This window comes from Vipera berus (genome assembly GCF_964194415.1).
Source record: "Vipera berus genome assembly, chromosome: 2".
NCBI lineage: Eukaryota > Metazoa > Chordata > Lepidosauria > Squamata > Viperidae > Vipera > Vipera berus.
In genome coordinates, this window is record NC_138203.1 from 272,903,096 (window position 1) to 272,928,145 (window position 25,050).

The following is a 25,050-nucleotide window of genomic DNA, read 5'->3' on the forward strand; positions in this document are numbered from 1 at the left end:
ACGGAACCTTTTTTCCAGCTCCAACGCATCACTTCCTCCACTGCTGTGTGGGACTGAAAATAAAGTTCAATCAAACAATTCCAACTTTGTGAGATCTTTTTTCCCCACCAGAAGTTGAAATTGATTGATTGTAACTTTTTTGGGGGGGCAGACACGGTGGCGGCCGAGGACTGGGACGATGGTGTGCGTGCCACAGAGAGGGCTCTGCGTGATACCTGTGGTATAAGTGCTATAGGTTCGCCACCATGGCCCTAAGTTATAAATTTTGATAAGTTTTTCTGCCATTCTTTAAATGCTACTTGAGTTGTGAGAACAGGTTTTGTCTGGAACAAAAATAACATTCAAGGATGTCATGTTAATCATAGAAATTCTCCCCAACAATTGTAGTTTTTCTCTATTAAACATATCTTTATCAACTTCAACCCATAGCTTAACATAATTATTTTGAAACAATATACAGTTTATATTTGTCAGATTAACACCCAAGTATTTTACTTTTTATTCAATCTCAAAACCTGATTTTTTCATCATTTCACCTTCTACATATTTTGTTAACATGTTTTCATTAGTGTTATAGCCACATTGCCCATTAATACAATTCTTTTTTAACACTTCAAAATTATTTTCATTCTTTCTCTTATTTTCTGGAATACAATGATTATCCTGCTGATTAATTGTCCCTATCCTTTGGCAGAATATTGTATTTTTTTCTGTTTTTTCCATCTGACAGTCCACATTCCTTGCTTCCTGGGTATACTACTGTGGTGGCGAACCTATGGCACGCTTGCCACAGGTGGCACGCATAGTCCTCTCTATGGTCCCACGCGCCATTGGCCCCACTCCTAGGGCTTCAGCTGGGTTTTATAAAACCTTTTTGCTTTAGGCCTCTGCCGCTGTGTGCAAAAAAAAAAAGAGGTCAGTCAATCAATCAATTTCAACTTACGAGAAAAAAAAACTTGCAAAATTGTTATTGATTGATTGAACTTTTTAGTCCCACCCAGTCTGCTATTACCACCACAGGCACGCCCACCCAATGGGCCACACCCATCCAGCACCCAATGATACATAAGTGGGTTTGGGGTTGCAATTTGGGCACTCAGTCTCTAAAAGGTTCGCCAGCACTGGTTGCCATACAAAGTTTCTCTCTCTCCACCCGCCTTTTAATATTTTCCCTCAGGATATATTTTGTTAGCTTCTGGGTATTGCCCAATTTAATGGTACATTTTGTTTCATATGGTTGCTGTCATTTTATTTTACATAAATATCCAGATTGCAGTTGCGATTTTTCTCTTAAGAGATACGTAAGCCCTGCTCAGCCACTATCTTGCTGTCATCCCATTCTTGAATTTCTCTACATATTTGCAATATTAACTAAAAATAATTAATTCTATTCAAAATGTACTATGCATTCTATGATGGAGAAAACATTCCTATAAATTTTTTAGTTTTTCTTATCACTGATACCTGTTAGGAAAGGGGGCTGAAATTGCCCCAATTAAATTGCCACTGACACAGAACATTGTTGTAGAGTCCTATGATGCCTAATTTAATTTCTCCTTGGGGACATTTAATTCTTTTGGAAGTTTTCGTAATTTGGGGAGAAAATGCATCCATTCAATCAATCAATCAATCAATCAATCAGTCAGTCAATCAATCAATCAATCAATCAGAATAGAGCGAGAAGGGACATTGAAGGTCTTCTAGTACAGCCCCCTGCTCAAGCAGGAGACTCTTTACTATTTCATACAAATCAAGTCTCTTCTTAAAAACCTCCAGTGTGGAAGTACCCACAACTTCTGGAGGTAAGCTGTTCAACTTTTTAAATGTCCTGACGGGTAGGACTCAGTTCATTCAATTCTGCTTCCCTTGGCGGCAACAGTGAAAAAATCATTGTCCACACAAATCTGCAATGTGCAGAAGATCACATGAGAAGAGAGTTTTATGGCTTTGACAGGGTTGTCTAGCCTGAGAAACTTTGGTGAGTGTTCTGCTGGAAATGAATGGATCTTTCACCTAAGTTGTTGATCCTTTGCTCTTTCACTGGACGAAACTTCATGTGGGATCGTGTTGCTGTTTGCCTGACTCCAGCTTTGGAGCCTATTAAGTCTCAACATAATGATCCATTTATAGGAGGGTCCAAGCTGTCCCTTAGGGGGCCACTCCGCCAAATACCAGCTGTGGAAGGAGTTGCCGGTAAGAGTGGTTAGGGCACTTTAAGAAGACTGCAGAAGAACACAGTGAAAGTTCTGGATCAATGGGAGGACTGGGGGTGCATTATAGTTAGGGAGGGGCTGAAGAGATAAAACTTTCTGTGAGATATGCCTGCTGCAGTGGAAATTGGAGGAGAGGCAATTTGGCTGCAAGTGTGTGCGGGGACTCCCTAGTCAGTTCCATTTTGGTGCAGAAATACCAGACTTTCACCTGCATTCCCCTAGTATCCATTTCTGCTCCTTTCTTTGTGTCTTTGTGGTTTTGTGTGTACACGTTATCTTCTTCCAGAGGGGACTATATTTAAAGATACAAAGGGGCCTTCCTCAAGGTGGCATCTTGGATTTGCCTTTGGAGACGTAAAGAATATGCAGATCTCTTACATAGCAATAGCGATGGTACGTCTTCTCCGGATGTCCTTTTCCCACTGACTGTTCAGTGATTATTTCTGCATCCAGATTATTCCAGCTGGAAAAGAGCAGGCATGGAACACTCTGGAATGTTCTTGAGCTTTGCAGCTGGAGGTGGTTGCAGGTTATGCAGCATGACAGCTCTCCTTTCCCTCTTCAGAGAATAAAATGCAGGCTGAAGGCTTGGATCCTTGGAATCCAGTTCATTTAGCCAGCCTAGTCCAGGAATTGCCCCAGGGACATTTTCAGCCAGTCTCTCTGAAAGCAAAAGAGAAGCATGCTGAGTAGCCCAGTGTTCAATAGGCCGGCTGAAAAAGGTTAGTTTGGATTTTGGAGTGGACCTTTTTCAGTCAGGCCCCACAAATCACTCCTTCCTTGCAGGCTTCTTCATTGACTTATGGTAGTCTGCAGAGAACTTGCAAATATTAATGACATCATTATAGGGCACTTGGGAACAGGCAGGAAAGCACTAGAGACACCGCGACTATATTCAACCTAATATAATATTGCATTCTACTGTAAAATGTGGCTTTCTGACGTTTGTACTCCTTGTAACCAAAAATATTGAGGGGTCTTGTTCAGTTTCTAACATTAAAGTAAAGGTAAAGGTAAAGGTTCCCCCGCACATGCGTGCTAGTCGTTTCCGACTCTAGGGGCCGGTGCTCATCTCCGTTTCATAGCCGAAGAGCCAGCGTTTGTCCGAGGACGTCTCCGTGGTCATGTGGCCGGCATGACTAGACGCCAAAGGCGCACGGAACGCTGTTACCTTCCCACCATAGTGGTCCCTATTTTTCTACTTGCATTTTTACGTGCTTTCGAACTGCTAGGTGGGCAGAAGCTGGGACGAGTAACAGGCGCTCACTCTGTTACGCGGCACTCGGGATTCGACCCGCCAAACTGCCGACCTTCTGATCGACAAGCTCAGCGTCCTAACCCACTGAGCCACATACAGTTCGGTTTACCTAAACACATTCATATTTTATTTAATAACTTTTGTAACATTTTGTCTATTCTTTGCACTAATTCATAGCCTTGTAATATAAATACGGTTGCTTCCTTCTTTTTGCCTAAAATATTTGCCTGCCTAGAAGAAAAATAACTTTCTAATACCTGGTTTGGTTTACATGTTCTCTCCATGAAAAAGAGCATTCATTTGTGCTTATTAAGTACTTAGGTTATGATACAAGATTTCTAAAATGATCACAGAAATTGGATACTCCAATTGAGATATGGGCAGATTTGTGACTGCGTTTTTTTGTGTGTGCTTCTTTGAGAAGGTATATTTGTATTACTGTGTCTCTCTTCCTATACTAGTGCTATCTCTTCTGTGAAGCTACCAAACAAAATCCTGCAATTCTGAACGAATTTTTTCCATCCTCTCCTTTTACTCTTTGACAAATTAGGGACTTTCTCTTACAATTCTTCCAATGCCCCGACACCTTCACAATCTCCTCGTGGGGACTAGGTTCTTTTAGATAATAGTTGTTCAGCCTAAGGCTTTCCCCACACCTCGCAAAGTCTTTCTCATTCTCCCATTACCCCATCCCTACCCATGTTCTCCAGAAGTCTTTTCCATTGTTTGTTTATAAAGAAGAGAAACAAAGGCATGTGAGACTTTCTAATAAGGTTTCCTATATAATAAGGTTTCCTGTGTAGAGAGTTTCCTCCTTTAAATTTCTGGGAGTCTACCTCTGTGAAGATCTGACCTGGAAAGTTAACACAACCCAGGTGGCTAGAAAGGCCCAACAGAGGCTTCACTTTCTTAGGGTCTTGCGGAAGAACAGGGTAGAACAACGGCTAATGACCCTCTTTTACCGGTCTACTATAGAGAGCGTCCTCTCGTATGGTATTGTGGTTTGGTATGCTGGTCTGACAGCCGTGGACAGAAAAGTATTACAGAGGGTAGTGAGCACAGCACAAGACATTGTGGGCTGTTCCCTGACACCACTGGATGACATCGCCAGGGCTCGTTGCCTTGGAAGAGTGAGGAAAATTCTCAGGGATGACTCACACCCTGGACGGTATCTCTTTACTCTCCTACCATCTGGTAGGAGATATAGGAATATAGCCAGCCGTACCAACAGGCTGAAAAATAGCTTTTATCTGTGGGCTGTTAGGCTTTTAAATGGGACATAATCGTATGCAGAATTGACTTGGGAGGCCGGTGTGTGGCGTAGTTGGTTCACATGGTGTGGTAGGATGGAGGGTTTGTTGTCACTGTGTGTTGGGGGGAGAGAGCATGGAGGGAGGCTCAGCTAATCTCAATGTACACATGTTGTACTTTGACAATAAAGGTTTATTTATTTATTTATTTATTTAATTTACAATGAGAATGAATAGTTAGAATATGAGCTGAAAGGAGTCAGTTAATTCCTGCATTAGAGGAAAGAAAGGGAGAGAAGAAAGAAGGAATTCTGGCCACTTCCTCAAAAGTTGGAGCTTCTTACATCCCTAAGGTGTCCGGGAGGTTGAAATAGGCTTGAATTTCTTTTCCTACTATGAATTATTTCTGAGTGAATACCTTTGCCTAAAGAAGAAATAAATCACCCTATAACTAAGGTCACTGATCTGCCCTCAGCAATTTTGATATTCGATTGCTTATAGCTTTTCTCCTGTGTGACCAGAGATTTTTTTCACTTTCCATGCTTTAATAAACTTCCTGCAATGTCTAGATCCTTGGATGAATAATAAGTTGACTGTTGCAAATAAAGCTGAATGCATGGATCCATTTGTTTTTTCCTGTAAATCAGCGCCCAGTCAGCCTGGGCCAGGCTAAGGCACTGTGGGACGGTCTTTCGGCATTTCCAGGGGCTGAATATAACCACATAGCGAGCCGGATTTCACCCGCAGGCCTTGTGTTTGACATGTCTGCTGAACAGGAAGTCCTTGACTTACAGTTTATTTAGTGACCTTTCAAAGTTACGACGCCACTGAAAAAAGTGACTTATGACAATTTTCACACTTAACAGCCATTCCAATATCCTGATGATCATGTGATCAGCATTAAGATGCTTGGCAACTGGTTTATATTCATGACTGTTTCTGTGTCCCAAGATCATGTGATCCCCTTTTGTGATGTTCTGACAAGTAAAGTCAATGGGGAATCCAGATTCACTTAACAGATTACTAACTTATCAACTGCAATTATTCATTTAACAACATACGAAAGAAATGTCATAAAATGGAGCAAAATTCACTTAACAAATGTCTCACTTAAGAGAAATTTTAGGCTCAATTGTAGTTGTAAATCAAAGACTACCTGTAGTGAATAAAGGCTCCCCCCCAACTCAAGACATTTGTGGGCTTGTTCCCCTAGATACCTTGGAGGCCAGTATCGCTTCTCGCCTCAGAAAGACTCTTTCTAGCCTCCATGGATTTATATGCTTTTATGAGAATTATGTTTTCCAAGTATAGCTATTTCCACACTCTGTGCATTAATGCGGAATATCCCCACTGTGGATCCTTTCATGACAATTCAAATGAGCTTTCCAAGTATAGCATCTTCCAGTCTATGAACTTATATGATCACTTCACACTGTAAGTCCTTTGGTGGCAATTAAGATGACTGTTGCTAATGAAGCTCTTTCCACATTCCATGCATTTATACGGTCTGTCCCCAGTATGGATTCTTTCGTGACGATTAAGATCTCCTTTCCGGGTAAAGCTCTTTCCACATTCCATGCATTTATATGGTCTGTCCCCAGTGTGGATCCTCTCATGAAGATTAAGAGGTCCTTTCTGGGTAAAGGTCTTTCCACATTCCATACATTTATATGGTCGCTCCTCAGTGTGGCTCTTTTGGTGGTAATTAAGAAGACTGTTGCTAATGAAACTCTTTCCACATTCCATGCATTTATACGGTCTGTCCCCAGTGTGGATCCTTTCGTGACGATTAAGATCTTCTTTCTGGGCATAGGTCTTTTCACATTCCATGCATTTATACGGTCTGTCACCAGTGTGGATCCAGTTGTGACGATTAAGATCTCCCTTCCTGGTAAAGCTCTTTCCACATTCCATGCATTTATACGGTTTTTCCCGAGTGTGGATCCAGTTGTGACAATTAAGATATCCTTTCCGGGTAAAAGTCTTTCCACATTCCATGCATTTATATGGTCTCTCCCCAGTGTGGATCCTTTGGTGGTAAATAAGATGACTTTTGTTACTGAAACTCTTTCCACATTGCATGCAAAGTTTCCTCTTTCTGCTCAGACTGGAATCCCACCCAATTTTTACAGAGGTATTTGGTGTCTTTGGTGAAGTAGAAGCGAAGGAGTTATTCTTCATAGTTTTTAGAGGCATGCATGTTTTTTTTAGTCTGGTTTCTGCCATAGTTATGTAATTCAAATTCATGTTTTCTCTTTTTCTATACTTTTCTTTTCTCATTTCCTTCTGATCATGCTGGGATAGGAAGCCACAAATACCAAGAGAAGTGGATGGCTTCTCCCTTCCATTTTGTGGCTGTTTTCTCCTTAGCATTTTGGTGTCCCTCTGATGGCCAAGGATCACTTTTATTTTATTCTTCTCTATTTCAAGTAGATTTAACCTTGCCTCCTTGTTGTCCTTCACAGAGACATCATCTGCATGGGAAAAAATGAGAATATTTTGAGTAATATTTAGAAGGACCCCTTAAAAGCATGCCAATCTGCGTTCCAGGTGTAGTACAATCCATTTCTCTAACCAGGATGTGATACTTGAAAATTGTTATATAGGAGACTTGATTTTATGGAAATAATGTTTTCATCTAAAACACAAATTAAATTTTTGGTGTTGAATCAATCTGTTCAGTCACTTCCATGGAGTATCTAGGACAGGGGTCAGCAACATGAAAGAGTGAAAGAGCCAGTCGGAACCGGTTCCCTCACAAAAGGAAAAACTGGGAGCCGCAAAAAAATATGTGCACATGCGCATAGATGCACGCATGTGCAGAACAGGGTTTGACTGAAGAGTGGTGCCAAGGCGAGATATGCACCTGCCCTGCATATTTGAATTGATTGGTTGAACCTTTTTAGTCCCACTTTTTTTTGGGACTGCACATGGCAGAGGACTGGGAGCCACAGGAGACTGCTGAAAGAGCCGCATGCGGCTCCGGAGCTGCGGGTTGCAGACCTGTGATCTAGGATATCTCTCAAATGTAAGGTGAATGTTTCTACCACGACCTTATAGCAAATTGAACAGCCTGGCCTTACCCAGAGCAGCCATATTGATAGAAACCTCCTGCATGACTTCTATGCACAAGGCCTTCTGCCCACAATCTAGCAGCCTCCACTCCTCCTCTGTGAAGTGCACAGTCACCTCCTCAAAGGGATCAGTGTTCTAGAAAGAGAAAAAAAGTAGACAATTCGAGGAAACAGTTGAAAGTTCTCTCCATGGGGCTGGGAAGTTGCACCTTAACAAATCACGGCTTAGCTGCTTCCAGGTTGTAGAATTGAACACAGCCAACGTTCAACAACAGTTTTATTGTTACAGCCACTTAGTGTTGACTTACTGGCTTATCCTTCATGTGCTATATTTTTCTTGGTATACTTACAATTACAAGGGAGACACGTGGTATAAATATTTAATAAACTAAATAAACACTTCTCAGGTATGTTTATTCCCAGTGTTATAGTTTCTATTATTATTATTATTATTATTATTAAGTTGGAAGGGACCTTGGAGGTCATCTAGTCCAACCCCCTGCTCAGGCAGGAAACCTTATACCATTTCAGGCAAACAGCTGTCCAATCTCTTCTTAAAAACCTCCAGTGTTGGAGCATTCACCACCTCTGGAGGCAGGTTGTTCCACTGGTTAATTGTTCTAACTGTCAGGAAGTTTCTCCTTAGTTCTAGGTTGCTTCTCTCCTTGACTAGTTTCCATCTGTTGCTTCTTGTCCTGCTTTCAGGTGCTTTGGAGAATAGCTTCACTCCCTCTTCTTTGTGGTAGCCCCTGAGATATTGGAACACTGCTATCATGTCACCCCTCACTCTTCTCTTCGTTAAACTACACATACCCAATTCCAGCAACCGTTCCCTATATGTTTTGGCCTCCAGCCCCCTAATCATCTTTGTTGCTCTTCTCTGTACCCTTTCTAGAGTCTCGACATCTTTTTTACATCGTGGTGACCAAAACTGGATGCAGTATTCCAGGTGTGGCCTTACCAAAGCATTGTAAAGTGGTATTAGTACTTCACTTTATCTTGATTCTATCCCTCTGTTAATGCAGCCTAGCACTGTGTTGGCTTTTTTGGCAGCTGCAGCACACTGCTGGCTCATATTGAAGTGATTGTCTTCTAAGAATCCGAGATCCCTCTCACAGTTACTACTATTGAGCAAGGTACCACATATACTATACCTGTGCATTTGATTTTTCCTGCCTAAATGTAGAACCTTACTTTTTTCACCATTGAATTTCATTTTGTTAGATAGTGCCCAGTGTTCGAGTCTGTCCAGATCCTTCTGTATCTTAAGCCTATCTTCTGGAGTATTGGCTATTCCTGCCAGCTTGGTGTCGTCTGCAAATTTGATGAGTTCCCCATCTATTCATGGGCTTCATTTCTAACTATTTTCAGCACTCTTCTTAATAGCATTAAGAAATATTAAACTCTTTCTACAATTAAATTTCATTTCTAACAAAAGGTTCCAGACTATGAATTGTTGCATTTGCATTTCCAGCACAATCTTGAAAACCAAATGTGGGTGGACAGTGTTTTCAAGTGCACAGACTCAGCTTTTGGTATTAGACACAGCTCCTGAACGGATGGAGCCGGAACACTACTGTTCTCAGATAAAACCTGCACCTACCTGGCAAGGTGACCAGAATTGGGTCCTCCTGAAAAACTGCTCCTGAATAGAGCTGGATCGATCTCCTCTAACCCAGAGCTCTGCTGAAATCTCCTCTGTGAACGGCTCCTGCATTTGAAGAACAACCTGATTTATAATCCATTTTCAGAGGACAATATCTAGACAATTCCATAAATTTTGCTTTCCTACTTGAATTTCCCCAACAGAATTCAGACACACCTCAGAGACTGTGCATGTGACTTAAATTTCTGAGTAAATGGGAGTTAAAACAGCAGGCTGTGTTTTTATGGACATAAAATTTGTTTGTCTTACTATTGTGGAATTAGTTTATTAAATGTAAATCATCCAGTTGCTTACCCTTACCTAGATTCAGGTAACAGCAGATCATAAAGTAAACACTGATTATTATGAGATATGTGGATAAAATTAATTTAGGAAATAGAAGCATTTGCCTAAAAAAAATTAATTCTTCAAAAGTGAGGAATTTCAGAAAAGGCTGCAGAGTCATATTTTTCATCTGTTTTATTACAGACATAGCTAGATGAAACTCTGATCCTTCCCCCTTACCCGCCCCCCACCAAAGGAGCTGCCAGGACTAATCCACCCCCCCCCTCCTCACCTGCCCCTTTCCCGGCTCTTCCCGCTGGGCTTGGCTGAGGAGGAAGCCTTCGGCCAGGGCCACCGCCTGCGAACAGCTCTCGGCTCCGCACTCCCTCACCCAGCTCGCCATCTCCGCGGGCAGCAGGGCCAGCAGCTGCTCCAGCACCACCAGGTCCAGCATCTCCCCTTTGCTGCTCCTCTCCGGCCGCAGCCACTGCCGGCACAGGCGGTGCAGGCGGCTGCAAAGCTCCCGGGGCGTCTCGGCCTCCTGGCGGCAGCCGTCGAGACCGCGGAAGCGCCGGCGGTGGATCTCTGGGCTGAGGGCGGCCTCCATCCCTGGGGATCCCTTCGGGTCTCCTGCTCGAGGGCAGCCAAAAGAAGCCCGAGGCAGTCCCAAATGTCCCTCAGCCCCTCCGCAGCCCCTCCGCAGCCCCTTCTCCGGTGTGCAGGAGGGAAGAAATGGCTCTCCGCTCACTCGGGCTTTACCCGCCTGAGGAGAGCAACGGCAAATCTTTCCCGCCAATTTCCTGAGCGCTCCTGGCCTCACGTGTCTCAACCAAAGGCACGCTGTCTGAGGATTTCTGGGAGTTGAAGTCCACAAGACAAAAGGGTCAGGTTTGAAGACCCCTGCTCGAGAAGGAGGGAGAACGATAGATATAAGCTTCCTAGAGGGGATCACGTAAAATGAGAATGAAAGGGTTCGTTCTTTTTCCGGTATCCCGGAGTGTCTACGCCGGTGCTCTTCTTCGGAGTGGGGTGAGTTTCGCTGAAAGGAGGCGGCGGAAGCGGAGGCTGGGACGGCGATGCCTGCAAAGGGTATGAAAGAAGCAATGATCTCGGCGTCGCCCCTCTTCATCGGCCCCTTTCACCCTGCCCGGATCCTGCGCCCTGCAGGGAACTCGGGGAGCCTCCTCTGGAAGTTGGGGCTCTGCTTGGCCTCTGGGTCCAGCGCAGGACGGATGGATCGCGAGCTGAACGTCGGAAGGCGCCTGTTAGCCCCTTTTCCCACTGACCCCTTTCCTTGCAAAACGAGAGCTTCGTGAGTGCAGCCGCCTCCGTCAGATGCAGAGAGTGACGCAGGATGGAAATCGGGGAGGGCGACGGGAGGGGAAGGCAGGTTGGATCCGGGGCTGCCAACGAGGGGAAGCCTCGCCCTCTGCCTCGCCCTGGAGGTTGTCAGGATGGCTGGAGCAGAGAGCTTCCTCTCCTCTGTGCTCCCTTCCTCGAGACGAGACTTGCTCTCTAGGCGTAAAGCGTTTCTCCCGCTGGTTCGTTTGCCGGGTTGCTAGAGCAGAAGTGAGCCTAGAAGACCGAGGGTTTCGGTTTAACCGAGCTGGCACCGATTCCCTCGTTTTTTATGTCTGTTTAAATACTCCTCCTCTGGAAATCGTGAAAGAGCAGATTATCTTGGAGAAACTCTTACCTATCTGATTAATCAATACTCATTTGATGCCCCGTAATCAATTTATCAAGAATTGATAAGTGGGTTTTGGGTTGTAGTTTGGGCACTTGGTCTCTAAAAGGTTCACCATCATTGCCCTAGTCACTCCCATTTTGGTGCTGAAATATCAGCCTATCACCTGCATTCCCCTATTATCCATTTTTGCTCCTTTCTTTGTGGGTTTGTGTGTTTGTGTGTACAAGTTATCCTCTTCAAAAGGGGACTATATTTAAAGATAAAAAGGTGCCTTCCCAAGGAGATATCTTGGAGTTGCCTTTGGAGACATCAAGAACAGGCAGATCTCTTAGATAGGAATAGCGATGGTAAGTCTCCTGCAGATGTCCTTTTCCCACTGGCTGTTCAGTGATCATTTCTGCATCCAGATTATTCCAGTTGGAAAAGGACAGCAAGCATTGTACAATCTGGAAAGTTCTTGAGCTATGCTGAAGAAGGCTCAGATCCTTGGAATCCCAAGTTCATTTAGCCAGCCTAGTCCAGGAGTTGCCCCTAGAAACACCTTTTGATGGGGGACATTTTCAGCCAGTCTCTCTGAAAGCAAAAGAGAAGCATGCTGAGTAGCCCAGTGTTCAATAGGCCGGTTGAAAAAGGTTAGTTTGGATTTTGGAGTGGACCTTTTTCAGTCAGGCCCCACAAATCACTCCTTGCTTTCAGGCTTCTTCATTGACTTTCGGTAAAGTCTGCCGAGAAGTTGCGATTAATCACATGATTATAGGGCACTTGGGAACAGGCAGGAAAGCACTAGAGACACCGTAACTATATTCAACCTAATATAATATTGCATTCTACTGTAAAACATGGCTTCCTGACGTTTGTACTCGATGTAACCAAAAACCTGTTGCTGTGTCCCAAGATCATGTGATTTTCTTTTGTGATGTTCTGAAAAGCAAAGTCAATGGGGAATCCAGATTCAGTTAACAACCAGATTACTAATTTATCAACTGCAGTTACTCACTTAACAACATAGTCAAGAAATGCAGTGAAATGGGGCAAAATTCACTTAAAAAAGGTCTCAATGAGAAATTTTGAGCTAAATTGTGGTTGTAATTCGAGAACTACCTGTAATTAAAGGCTTTCCCCCCCCAAACTGAATACATTTGTGGGCTGGTTCCCCTCTGGATACTTTGGTGGCCAATATCGCCTCTCTCCTCAGCAAGGCTCTTTCTACCCTCCATAGACTTATATGCTCTTTATGAGAATTGTGTTTTCCAAGTAAAACTATTTCCACACACTGTGCATTTATGCGGTCTATCCCCAGTGTGGATCCTTTTATGACAATTGAGATGAGCTTTCCAGTATAGCTTTTTCCAGTCTATGCACTTATATGGTCACTTCCCACTGTGAATCCTTTGATGATAATTAAGATGACTGTTTCTAATGAAACTCTTTCCACATTCCGTGCATTTATACAGCCTATCCCCAGTGTGGATCCTTTTGTGGCGATTAAGATTTCCTTTCCGGGTAAAGGTCTTTCCACACTTATACGGTCTCTCCCCTGTGTGGATCCTCTCATGAAGAGTAAGATTTCCTTTCTGGGTAAAGGATCTTTCCACATTCCATGACTTTGGAGGTCATCTAGTCCAACCCCCTGCTCAGGCAGGAAACCCTATACCATTTCAGACAATTGGCTGTCCAGTCTCTTCCTAAAAACTTCCATTGTTGGAGCATTCAGAGCTTCTGGAGGCAGGTTGTTCCATTGGTTAATTGTTCAAACTGTCAGCTAGTTTCTCCTTAGTTCTAGGTTGCATCTCTCTTTGATTAGTTTCCATCTGTTGCTTCTTCTCCCACCCTCAGGTGCTTTGGAGAATAGCTTGACTCTTCTTTGCGGCAACCCCTGAGATATTGGAACACTGCTATCATGTCACCCCTCGCCCTTCTCTTCATTAAACTAGACAAATCCAATTCCAGCAACCATTCCCTATATGTTTTACCCTTCAGGCTAATAATAATAATAATAATAATAATAATAATAATAATAATAATAATAATAATAATAATAATATAAAGTTGGAAGGGACCTTGGAGGTCATCTAGTCCAACCCCCTGCTCAGGCAGGAAACCCTATACCATTTCAGGTAAATGGCTGTCCAATCTCTTCTTAAAAACCTCCAGTGTTGGAGCATTCAGCACCTCTGGAGGCAGGTTGTTCCACTGGTTAATTGTTCTGTCAGGAAGTTTCTCCTTAGTTCTAGGTTGCTTCTCTCCTTGACTAGTTTCCATCCGTTGCTTCTTGTCCTGCTTTCATGTGCTTTGGAGAATAGCTTGACTCCCTCTTCTTTGTGGTAGCCCCTGAGATATTGGAACACTGCTATCATGTCACCCCTCATCCTTCTCTTCATTAAACTACACATACCCAATTCCAGCAACCGTTCCCTATATGTTTTAGCCTCCAGCCCCCTAATCATCTTTGTTGCTCTTCTCTGTACCCTTTCTAGAGTCTTGACATCTTTTTTACATCGTGGTGACCAAAACTGGATGCAGTATTCCAGGTGTGGCCTTACCAAAGCATTGTAAAGTGGTATTAGTACTTCACTTGATCTTGATTCTATCCCTCTGTTAATGCAGCCTAGCACTGTGTTGGCTTTTTTGGCAGCTGCAGCACACTGCTGGCTCATATTGAAGTGACTGTCTACTAAGACTCCGAGGTCCCTCTCACAGTTACTACTATTGAGCAAGGTACCACCTATACTATACCTATGCATTTGATTTTTCCTGCCTAAATGTATAACCTTACTTTTTTCACCATTGAATTTCATTTTGTTAGATAGTGCCCAGTGTTCGAGTCTGTCCAGATCCTTCTGTATCTTAAGCCTATCTTCTGGAGTATTGGCTATTCCTGCCAGCTTGGTGTCGTCTGCAAATTTGATGAGTTCCCCATCTATCCCCTCATCCAAATCATTAATGAAGATATTGAAGAGCACTGGGCCCAGAACAGAGCCCTGGGGCACCCCACTACACACTTCCTTCCATGTAGATGCGGTTCCATTGAGGACCACACGCTGAGTACGGCCTGTCAGCCAGCTACGAATCCATCTGGTGGTAATGCTATCTAACCCACATTTTTCTATCTTATCAAGTAGTAGGTTGTGATCTACTTTTATCAAATGCCTTACTGAAGTCCAAGTAAATTATATCTACAGCGTTCCTCTGGTCCACTAATTTTGTCACTTGGTCAAAGAATGTAATAAGATTTGTCTGGCATGATCTGTTTTTGACAAACCCATGTTGACTTTTAGTGATGACTTTGTTTGCATCATGGTGCTCGCTGATTTGTTGTTTGATTATCTTTTCCAGAATCTTCCCAGGTATTGAGGTCAGGCTGATAGGTCTGTAGTTTCCTGGATCTATTTTTTTCCCTTTTTTGAAGATGGGAACTACATCAGCTCTCTTCCAGTCCTCTGGTAGTTCCCCAGTGCTCCAGGATCTTTGAAAAATATAGTTCAGTGGTTCTAAGATCACATCTGCCAGTTCCTTGAGAACCTTGGGGTGTAATCCATCTGGTCCTGGTGATTTGAACTCGTCACTTACCATTTTCTTGCCTATCTTAACTTGCGTTTCTATTCTGTTTTTTATGGCACTGGTTTGGGTAGGTTGGACTGTTTTTTCCCTTTGTGTAAAGACAGATGCAAAAAACGAATTAAATAGTTCTGCTTTCTCCCTATTGCTTGTCACCTTCTTGCCACTTTCCCCCACTAATGGACCAATCATTTCCTTAACTTTTTTCTTGTTTTTTATATGTTGAAAGCTTTTTTTTTTTGTTATTTTTGACTTTGGTCGCAAGCCTTAGTTCATTTTGAGCCTTAGCTTTCCTCACTTCATCTTTGCAGGCACGGGCTATTTGCTGATATTCTGACTTAGTTATGTGCCCCTCTTTCCAATTCTTATACTTGTCCTTTTTATCTTTCAATTTATCAGAGAGTTCTTTATGCAGCCATGCTGGTTTCTTTTGAGAGCTGTTATTTTTCTTCTTTGTTGGTATTGTACTAGACTGGGCCTTTACTATCTCACTTTTCAAAATTTCCCAAGCTTCTTGAGTTGTTTTCCCCTTTAGGATTCTCATCCATGGAATTCTTCCCATGGTCTCTCTAAATTTATTGAAAATAGCTCTTTTAAAGTCCAAGACTCTAGTTTGGCTGTGTTCTATTGCTTGTGCCTCCAGAATGTTGAATTCCAATATTGCATGATCACTTTGTTGCTCTTCTCTGTACTCTTTCTAGATTCTCAACATCGTTTTTACATCGTGGTGAGCAAAACTGGATGCAGTATTCCAAGTGTGGTCTTACTAAGGCAGGGGTGTCAAACTCAATTTCATTTAGGGCCACATCAGCATTATGGTTGCCCGGGGGCGGGGCAGGTGGGTGTGGCCAGGTGGGCATGGCCAAGTGGGTGTTGCCGGGCGGGCGTGGCCAGCTCAATGCTGCTCACTCAGCGCAGCTGACTCTTGGCTTCCATGTTTGCTAACTTAATGTTTTGTAGCATCATACCAGCAAAGTTTTGATTTTAATTTAATTTTCATGAATAAAATACTGTCCGGATTCATACACTCTGGGAAGTGATGGATTATTTAATACATGAAGTACCAAATGAGCAATTAGCTGCATGTAGACCATCAGGCTACTTCATAAATCATGGTTCAAAAATCCGAATGATTAAAGACTAAGAAATATCATTATGTCTAAACACATTATACAGATCCTGCCTCTAGTGTCCCACAATAAACCTTAAAAGTGGAACTTTAATTCTAAGTTAAGGTGGTGACTTTGTCAATTGCAGATAGTCCTCGACTTACACCATTTCATTTTGTGACTGTTCAAAGTTGCAATGGCACTGAAAAACCTATGGTTTTCACACTTATGACCATCACAGTATCCCTATACCCATATGATCAAAATTTGGATAGGTGGCAACCGGCTCATATTTAGGAGAGTTGCAGCGTCCCAGGGTCACATAATCACCTTTTGCAACCTTCTGACAGGCAAACTCAATGGGGAAGCCAGATTCACTTAACAACTGTGTTACTAATTTAACCACTTTAACAATTGTGGAAAAAAGGTCGTAAAATGGGGAAAAACTCATTTAACAATGGTCTCACTTAGCAACAGAAATTTTGGGCTCAATTGTGGTCATAAGTCAAAGACTACCTATATTGGCAAAATAACTTCAGTTTTACACAGAAAAAACCCCAGATACATAAAAGTAGGTCATGTTTGGACTATCTCATGGGTTGTTCAACCATCACAGAAGTCTCTATACTGGGATCTACTCTTTAAATTTATGCAAGTTACCTCTTCCAGGATCTGGGCCAGGCCAGCCGGGCGCCTCCGCTTGCCCACTTTCTTGCCCTCGGCAGCGAGTGGCCCAGGAGCCCGCGTGCCAGAGCAGCTCGGCAGAGGAGCCAGAGTGGCTCCACTGCTGGGGGCATGTCTCGGCCAGGGCGTTGCAGGATCGGGCCTTGTGTTTGACATGTCTGTACTAAGGCATTGTAAAGTGGTATTAGTACTTCATGTGATCTTGATTCTATCCTTCTGTTAATGAAGCCTAGCAGTGTGTTGGGTTTTTTTTGCAGCTGTAGCGCACTGCTGTGTCATATTTAAGTGGATCATCCACGACAGGGGTGTCAAACCGCTGGCCAGACACGTCACAAGGAAACCGCGCCCACCCCATGGCTGGCAATGGGGAAAAAGCTCCAATATGTCACACAACGTCAAATGACGTCAGGAGTTTGATATGTCTGGTCCACTAGGAGTCCGAGATCCCTTTCAGTTATTACTATTGAGCAAGATACCACCTATACTACACCTGTGCATTTGGTTTTTCTTGCCTAAATGTAGAACCTTATTTTTTTCACCACTGAATTTCGTTTTGTTAGATAGTGCCCAATGTTCAAGTCAGTCAAGATCCTTCTATATCTTAAGCCTATCTTGTGAAGAGCACTGGGCCTAAAACACAGCCCTGGCGCACCCCACTACACACTTCCCTCCATATAAATGCAGTTCCATTGAAGACCACACACTGAGTAAGGACCACACACACTTTTTTAATGCTTTTAACTTTGTAAGCACAGAGCCCCCTTGTGGCGAGACAGGCAGCAAATAAAAATAGTAAATAATATTTTGATGTTTTTCTGCCATTCTTTAAATTAGTGCTTTTCAACCTGTTGTACTTGTACCACTGGTGGTACTTTGGCAGTGGGCAGGTATAACACGTACGGTGGGTTGAAAAGCCGTGTTAAAAAAAAAAGGGGGGGGAATGGAAAAGTGTGCCGGGGGATGAGCTGAACTGGTGGCACACAACACAGGCCTGTGAGAGGGTCAGTTGGAGCTATGGTGTTGCCAGGGCACTGCTGAGCGCCCAGGATCACCAGTGGGGCTCCATTTGATTGGCCCTTCTGGAAGTTGCCTCAGGGAAAGGACTCAGCTGCAACTACACCAAACAGAAGAGGACGGGGGGGAGAGGAAAGGATACAAAGGGACGTTTTGGAGCGAAAGAGAGAGAAAAAAAAACCGGGACACAGAGACGGAGAAGAGAAGCTTCTTTAAGACAAGGAGAGGGAGAGAAGGGGATAGAACAGTGCAAAGATTAATGGCAGAGAAAGAAGCACAAATTTTCTATTTAAAGTGTGGTAAGTGGGTGTGTAGACAGTCTTCAACCTACAACCAGAATTGAGCCCAAAATTGATGTTGCTAATGGAGAAATTTGTTAAATGAGTATTGTCCCATTTTATGACTTTACATGCCCCACTTGTTAGGTGAATCACTGAAATTGTTAGGAATAGAGATTGTAACTCTTCTCCGGATGTCCTTTTCCCACTGACTGTTCAGTGATCATTTCTGCATCCAGATTATTCCAGTTGGAAAATAACAAGCATGGAACACTGGAATGTTATTCAGTTTTTGAACTGGAGGGGGTTGCAGCTCATACTCCTTTGCAGCATGACAGCTCTCCTTTCCCTTTTCAGAGGATAAAATGCAAGCTGAAGAAGGCTCAGATCCTTGGAATCCAAAGTTCATTTAGCCAGCCTAGTTCAGGAGTTGCCCCTAGAACACCTTTTGATGGGGGACATTTTCAGCCAGTCTCTTTGAGAGCAAAAGAGAAGCATGCTGAGTAGCCCAGTGCTACTTTTGGTAATGAAGCTCTTTCCACATTCCGTGCATTTCTACAGCTTGTCCCCAGTGTGGATCCTTTCGTGACATTTAAGCTGATGTTTCTGGGTAAAGGTCTTTCCACATTCCATGCATTTATACGGTCTCTCCCCTGTGTGGATCCTTTCATGACGATTAAGTTTTCCTTTCTGGGTAAAGGTCTTTCCACATTCCATGCATTTATAGGGTCTCTCCCCTGTGTGGATCCTCTCATGAAGAATAAGAGGTCCTTTCTGGGTAAAGGTCTTTCCACATTCCATGCATTTATACGGTCTCTCCCCAGTGTGGATCCTCTCATGAAGAATAAGAGGTCCTTTCTGGGTAAAGGTCTTTCCACATTCCATGCATTTATACAGTCTGTCCCCAGTGTGGATCCTCTCATGAAGTCTAAGATGTCCTTTCTGGGTAAAGGTCTTTCCACATTCCATGCATTTATACGGTCTCTCCCGTGTGTGGATCCTTTCATGACATTTAAGAAGTTCTTTCCGGGTAAAGGTCTTTCCACATTCCATGCATTTATATGGTCGCTCCCCAGTGTGGGTCCTCTCATGAAGAATAAGAGCTCCTTTCTTGGTAAAGGTCTTTCCACATTCCATGCATTTATACGGTCTCTCCCCTGTGTGGATCCTCTCATGAAGATTAAGATCTCCTTTCCGGGTAAAGGACTTTCCACATTCCATGCATGTATACGGTCTCTCCCCTGTGTGGATCCTCTCATGAAGATTAAGATCTCCTTTCCGGGTAAAGGTCTTTCCACATTCCATGCATGTATACGGTCTCTCCCCTGTGTGGATCCTTTCATGATGTTTAAGATATTCTTTCTGGGCAAAGGTCTTTCCACATTCCATGCATTTATACGGTCTCTCCCCTGTGTGGATCCTCTCATGAAGATTAAGATGTCCTTTCTGGGTAAAGGTCTTTCCACATTCCATGCATTTATATGGTCGCTGCCCACTGTGGATCCTCTCATGAAGAATAAGAGGTCCTTTCAGGGTAAAGGTCTTTCCACATTCCATGCATTTATACGGTCTCTCCCTTGTGTGCATCCTTTCATGACATTTAAGATGTCCTTTCTGGATAAAGGTCTTTCCACATTCCATGCATTTATACGGTCTCTCCCCTGTGTGGATCCTCTCATGAAGATTAAGATCTCCTTTTTGGGTAAAGCTCTTTCCACATTCCATGCATTTATATGGTCTGTCCCTAGTGTGGAATCTTTCGTGACGATTAAGTTCTCTTTTCTGGTTAAAGCTCTTTCCACATTCCATGCATTTATATGGTCGCTGCCCAGTGTGGATCCTCTCATGAAGAATAAGAGGTCCTTTCTGGGTAAAGGTCTTTCCACATTCCATGCATTTATATGGTCGCTCCCCAGTGTGGCTCTTTTGGTGGTAATTAAGAAGACTGTTGCTAATGAAACTCTTTCCACATTCCATGCATTTATACGGTCTGTCCCCAGTGTGGATCCTTTCATGACGATTAAGATCTTTTTTCTGGGTAAAGGTCTTTCCACATTCCATGAATTTATACGGTCGTTCCCCAGTGTGGATCCTTTGGTGGTAAATAAGATGACATTTGTTACTGAAACTCTTTCCACATTTCATGCAGACTTTCCTCTTTTTGCTCAGACTGCAATCCCCCCCAGTTTTTACAGAGGTATTTGGTTTCTTTGAAGTAGAAGCGAAGGAGTTATTCTCCATAGTTTTTAGAGGCATGCATGTTTTTTTTAGTCTGGTTTCTGCCATAGTTATGTAATTTGAATTCAAGTTTTCTTTTTTTCTGTATTTTTCTTTTCTCATTTCTTTTTGATCTTGCTTGGATAGGAAGCCACAAATACCAAGAAAAGTGGATGGCTTCTCCCTTCCATTTTGTGGCTGTTTTCTCCTTAGCATTTTGGTGTCCCTCTGATGGCAAAGGATCACTTTTATTTTATTCTTCTCTATTTCGAGTAGATATAACATTGCCTCCTTGTCGTTCTCATTCACAGACACATCATCTGCATGCGGGGGGGGAATGAAAATTAATATTCTGATTAAAATTTAGAAGGGTCCCACTCAAAAACATACCAATCTGCATTCCAAGTTTAGTACAATCCATTTGGCTAGCCAGGATGTGATATCTCCAAATTGTTATATAGGAGAATCTTCATCACATAGAAATAATGTTGTCATCTAAAACACAGATTAAAGCATTAGTGTTGAATCAGTCAATCTGTTCAGTCACTTCAATGGGCTATCTAGGATCTTTCTTAATTCTATGGTGAATGTTTCTGCCACGACCTTATAGCGAATTGAACTGTGTGCCCTTACCCAGAGCAGCCATATTGACGGTAACCTCCTGCATGACTTCTATGCACAAGGCCTTCTGCCCAGAATCTAGCAGCCTCCATTCCTCATCTGTGAAGTCCACAGTCACCTCCTCAAAGGGATCAGTGTTCTAGAAAGAGAAAAAAGTAGACTATCCCAGGAAACAGTTGAAAGTTCTCTGTCTCAATGCACACAAGGGAAAACACAGAGTTGCAAGAGCCAAATGAACATTCAGGATGGATTCATGTCATCTTGTCCACATAGTCCATGGGGCTGGGAAGTTGCACCTTAACAAATCACGGCTTAGTTGCTTCCAGGTTGCAGAATTGAACATAGCCAAGGTTGAACAACAGTTTTATTGTTACAGCCACTTAGTGTTGACTTACTGGCATATCCTTCATGTGCTGTATTTTTCTTGGTATACTTACAGACACATTACAAGGGAGACAGGTGGCATAAATATTTAATAAACTAAATAAACACTTCTCAGGTATGTTTATTCCCACTGTTATAGTTTCAATTCATGGGCTTCATTTCTAACTATTTTAGGCACTTTTCTTAATAGCATTAAGAAATATTAAATTCTTTCTACAATTAAATTTCATTTCTAACAAAAGGTTCCTGCCTATGAATTGTCGCATTTCAATTTCCAGCACAATCTTGAAAGCCAAATGTGGGTGGACACTGTGTTCAAGTCCACATAGACTCAGCTTTTGGTATTAAACACAGCTCCTGAATGGATGGAGCTGGAACGCTACTGTTCTCAGAAGAAACCTGCACCTACCTGGCAAGGTGGCCAGAATTGGGTCCTCCTGTAAATCACCTCTTGAATAGAGCGGGATTGATCTACTCTGCCCCAGAGCTCTGTTGAAATCTCCCCTGTGAACAGCTCCTGCATTTGAAGAACAACCTGATTTATAATCCATTTTCAAAGGACAATATCTATGATAGTTCACATTCCTTACATTTTGCTTTCCCCAACTGAAATCAGAGACACTTCAGGGACTCTGCATGTGACTTATATTTCTGAGTAAATGGGAGTTAAAACAGCAGGCTGTGTTTTTAAGTAGATAAACTGTAAGGGTGTGTTAATCAGTTTGTTTCTCTTACTATTGTCGTATTCTAGGGGTATCAGAGGCCATTCACATAATCCAGTTCCTTCCCCTTATCTAGATTCAGATAGCACAGATCAGAACCTAAACACTGATTATTATGAGATAAATGGATAACATCACAAAGGACACAGAGCTGTAATGGAAGAGAAATGTTAAATTAGGAAACATTTACCTCAGGAATAAAAAATTATTCAAATGTGAGTAATTCCAGAAAAGGCTGCAGTCATATTTTAGTCCTATTGCAGATATAGCTAGATCGCTAATCTTTTCTCTCCCCCCCCATGGAGCTCCCGGGATGAAGCCCCCCCCCCGCCTCCTCACCTGCCCCTTTCCCGGCTCTTCCCGCTGAGCTTGGCTGAGGAGGAAGCCTTCGGCCAGGGCCACCGCCTGCGAACAGCTCTCGGCTCCGCACTCCCTCACCCAGCTCGCCATCTCCGCGGGCAGCAGGGCCAGCAGCTGCTCCAGCACCACCAGGTCCAGCATCTCCCCTTTGCTGCTCCTCTCCGGCCGCAGCCACTGGCGGCACAGGCGGTGAAGGCGGCTGCAAAGCTCCCGGGGCGTCTCGGCCTCCTGGCGGCAGCCGTCGAGACCGCGGAAGCGCCGGCGGTGGATCTCTGGGCTGAGGGCGGCCTCCATCCCTGGGGATCCCTTCGGGTCTCCTGCTCGAGGGCAGTCCGAAATGTCCCTCAGCCCCTCCGCAGCCCCTTCTCCGGTGTGCAGGAGGGAAGAAATGGCTCTCCGCTCACTCGGGCTTTACCCGCCTGAGGAGACAGCGGTCTTCAAAGTCGGCCCTTTAATGACTTCTGGACTTCAACTCCCAGAATTCCTCAGACAGGCACGTTTGAAGACCCCTGCTCAACAAGAAGCCAGAACGAGAGATATGTGCTTCCTAGAGGGGATCTGATAGAAGAGAATGAAAGGGGACCTTCCTTTTCCGGCCTCCCGGAATCTCTACGTCGCTGCCCTTCTTCCGAGGGGGGCGGGGTTTGCCGAAAGGAGGGCGGCGGAAACGGAGGCTGGGGCGGCGATGCCTGCAAAGGGCGGGGAAGGACTGATGATCTCGGCGTCGCCCTCTTCATCGGCAGCTTGCTGCTGCCCGGGTCCTGCGCTCTGCAGGAAAGTTGGGGAGCCTCCGCTGAAAGTTGGGGCTCTCCTTGGTCTCTGGCTCCAGCGCAGGACGAACGGAACAATCTGTGAAAAGCTTGAAAAGCCCTGCTTTAACTGTTACATCACTTGAGAGAATAGGTTTTGTCTGGAACAAAAATAATGTTCAAGATAAATCTCTCTTCTTAATCATAGAAATTGTCGCCAACAACTGTAGCTTTTCCCTCTTTATCGTATCTTCAATTTCAACCCATACCTTAACGTAATTATTTTGAAACAACATGAAGTTCATATTTGTCAGATTAACACCCACGTATTTTACTGTTTATTCAATCTCAAAACCTGATTTTTTTATCATTTCTGTTTCACCTTCTATTTATTTTGGTAACATCTTGTTTATTAGTGTTATAAATTTCAAAATTATTTTTATTTTTCCTCTTGTTATTTTCTGGAGTAGAAAGGTTATCCAGCTGATCAATTGACCCTGTCCTTTGGTAGAATTCCCCCCCCCCACCGCAGTTCTTGCCATTTGACAAACACTCCACATTCCTTCGTTCCTGGGTATACTAATTTGGAATACAAAGTTTCCCCCCCCCAATATTTTGTCAACTTCTGGGTTTTGCCCAATTTAATGGTGCATTCTGTTTGATATGGGTGTTGTCATTTTATTTTACATAAATATCCAGATTGCAGTCGTGATTTTTCTCTTAAAATGTACATAAGCCCTGCTCAGCACAACCAGTACCTAATGCTCATCCCATGCTTGAATTTTTCTGCGAATTTCTAATGTTAACTGAAGATAACAAATTCTATTCAAAATATAGTCTGCATTCTATGACATGTTCCTTTCTTGTGATTAAAGGGGCTCTCCTTGGCCTCTGGGTCCAGCACAGGACGGATGGAACAGAGTAGCCTGGTAGCCCCTTTTCCCACTGACCCCTTTCCTTGCAAAACGAGAGCTTTTTGAGTGCACCCGCCTCCATCACATGCAAAGACTGGTGCAGGAGAGAAATCGGGGAGGGCGACAGGAGGGGAAGGCAGGTTAGATCTGCGGCTGTGAACGAGGGGGGGGGAAGCCTTGCCCTCTGCCTCGCCCTGGAGGTTGGCAGGATGCCTGGAGCAGAGAACTTCCTCTCCTCTATGCTCCCTTCCTGGAGATGAGACTTGCTCTCTAGGCGTAAAGCGTTTCTCCCACTGGTTCGTTTGCAGAAGTGAGCCTAGAGGACCGAGAGTTTTGGTTTAACGGAGCGGGAACCGATCCCCTCTTTTTCTATGTCTCTGTTTAAATACTCCTCTGGAAATCGTGAAAGATCATCTTGGAGTAAATCTTACCTATCTGATTAATCAATACTCATTTGATGGCCCATAATCAATTTATCAAGAATTTGTATAACTAAAGATCAAGAATAAGCTAAACAAAATTCTTAATTTCATATGATAACTAAATAGACTTCTCAGAATAGCAATTTGCATATGTTTTACACAGGAATTATACTTTTCTCCTTTACATGTTGAATCTAGTAGCAAAATTGGTTCTTACCTCACCCCCAAATTTAAGCACTTGTTATTGGAGGTCTTTCTGGTCAAATATTACTGGTAGTTTGTAATTAGGGAACAAGAATTGTGGAAGTTGCAAAGAATAATGCAGAAATCTGTATTGCTGAACTGCAGGAGACCAGATCACATAGATCCACATCAACTAAAGTCACAGTACGTTCTGCTAGAATAGAAAAGGAACGAGCAGCTGCCTGAGCAAAGCTGAAGGTCTATGAACAAGGCCTATGTGCTTAATTTCACCTAATCTTTCATCCAAACTAAACTACAAGCTGCAAAATATAGTTTCAAATTTGGTTAACTTAAACTTCCTCTTTCTTTAGCATCTAGTGACATGTTATATTTAACTCCAGGTTTTTTACCCTAAGGCAC

At 43.4% G+C, this 25,050-nt stretch overlaps 2 protein-coding genes across 3 annotated transcripts; both read right to left on the minus strand.

Moving 5' to 3' along the window:
• Positions 1–4,944: 4,944 nt before the first annotated feature.
• Positions 4,945–10,854, minus strand: LOC308662990 (zinc finger protein 202-like; the record flags this gene model as incomplete). The annotated part of the gene is made up of 5 exons (XM_081319133.1): positions 4,945–7,195; positions 7,805–7,931; positions 9,399–9,506; positions 10,018–10,355; positions 10,731–10,854. The coding sequence occupies 5 exons, from the start codon at positions 10,852–10,854 to the stop codon at positions 6,144–6,146; spliced, it is 1,749 nt and encodes a 582-aa protein (XP_081175259.1). The 3' UTR covers positions 4,945–6,143.
• A 5,084-nt stretch (positions 10,855–15,938) lies between these two features.
• On the minus strand, positions 15,939–22,258 carry LOC308664621 (uncharacterized protein). 2 transcript variants are annotated; one of them, XM_081322025.1, is made up of 4 exons: positions 22,016–22,255; positions 21,690–21,797; positions 20,909–21,035; positions 15,939–20,595 (listed from the first exon to the last, which is right to left on the minus strand). In XM_081322025.1, exons 3-4 carry the CDS (start codon positions 20,940–20,942, stop codon positions 18,614–18,616), a joined length of 2,016 nt encoding a protein of 671 aa, XP_081178151.1. In that variant the 5' UTR covers positions 20,943–21,035; positions 21,690–21,797; positions 22,016–22,255; the 3' UTR covers positions 15,939–18,613. The 2 variants fall into 2 exon arrangements, with proteins under 2 accessions (XP_081178151.1, XP_081178150.1); XM_081322024.1 differs by having other exon boundaries at positions 21,690–22,258.
• Positions 22,259–25,050: the final 2,792 nt, after the last annotated feature.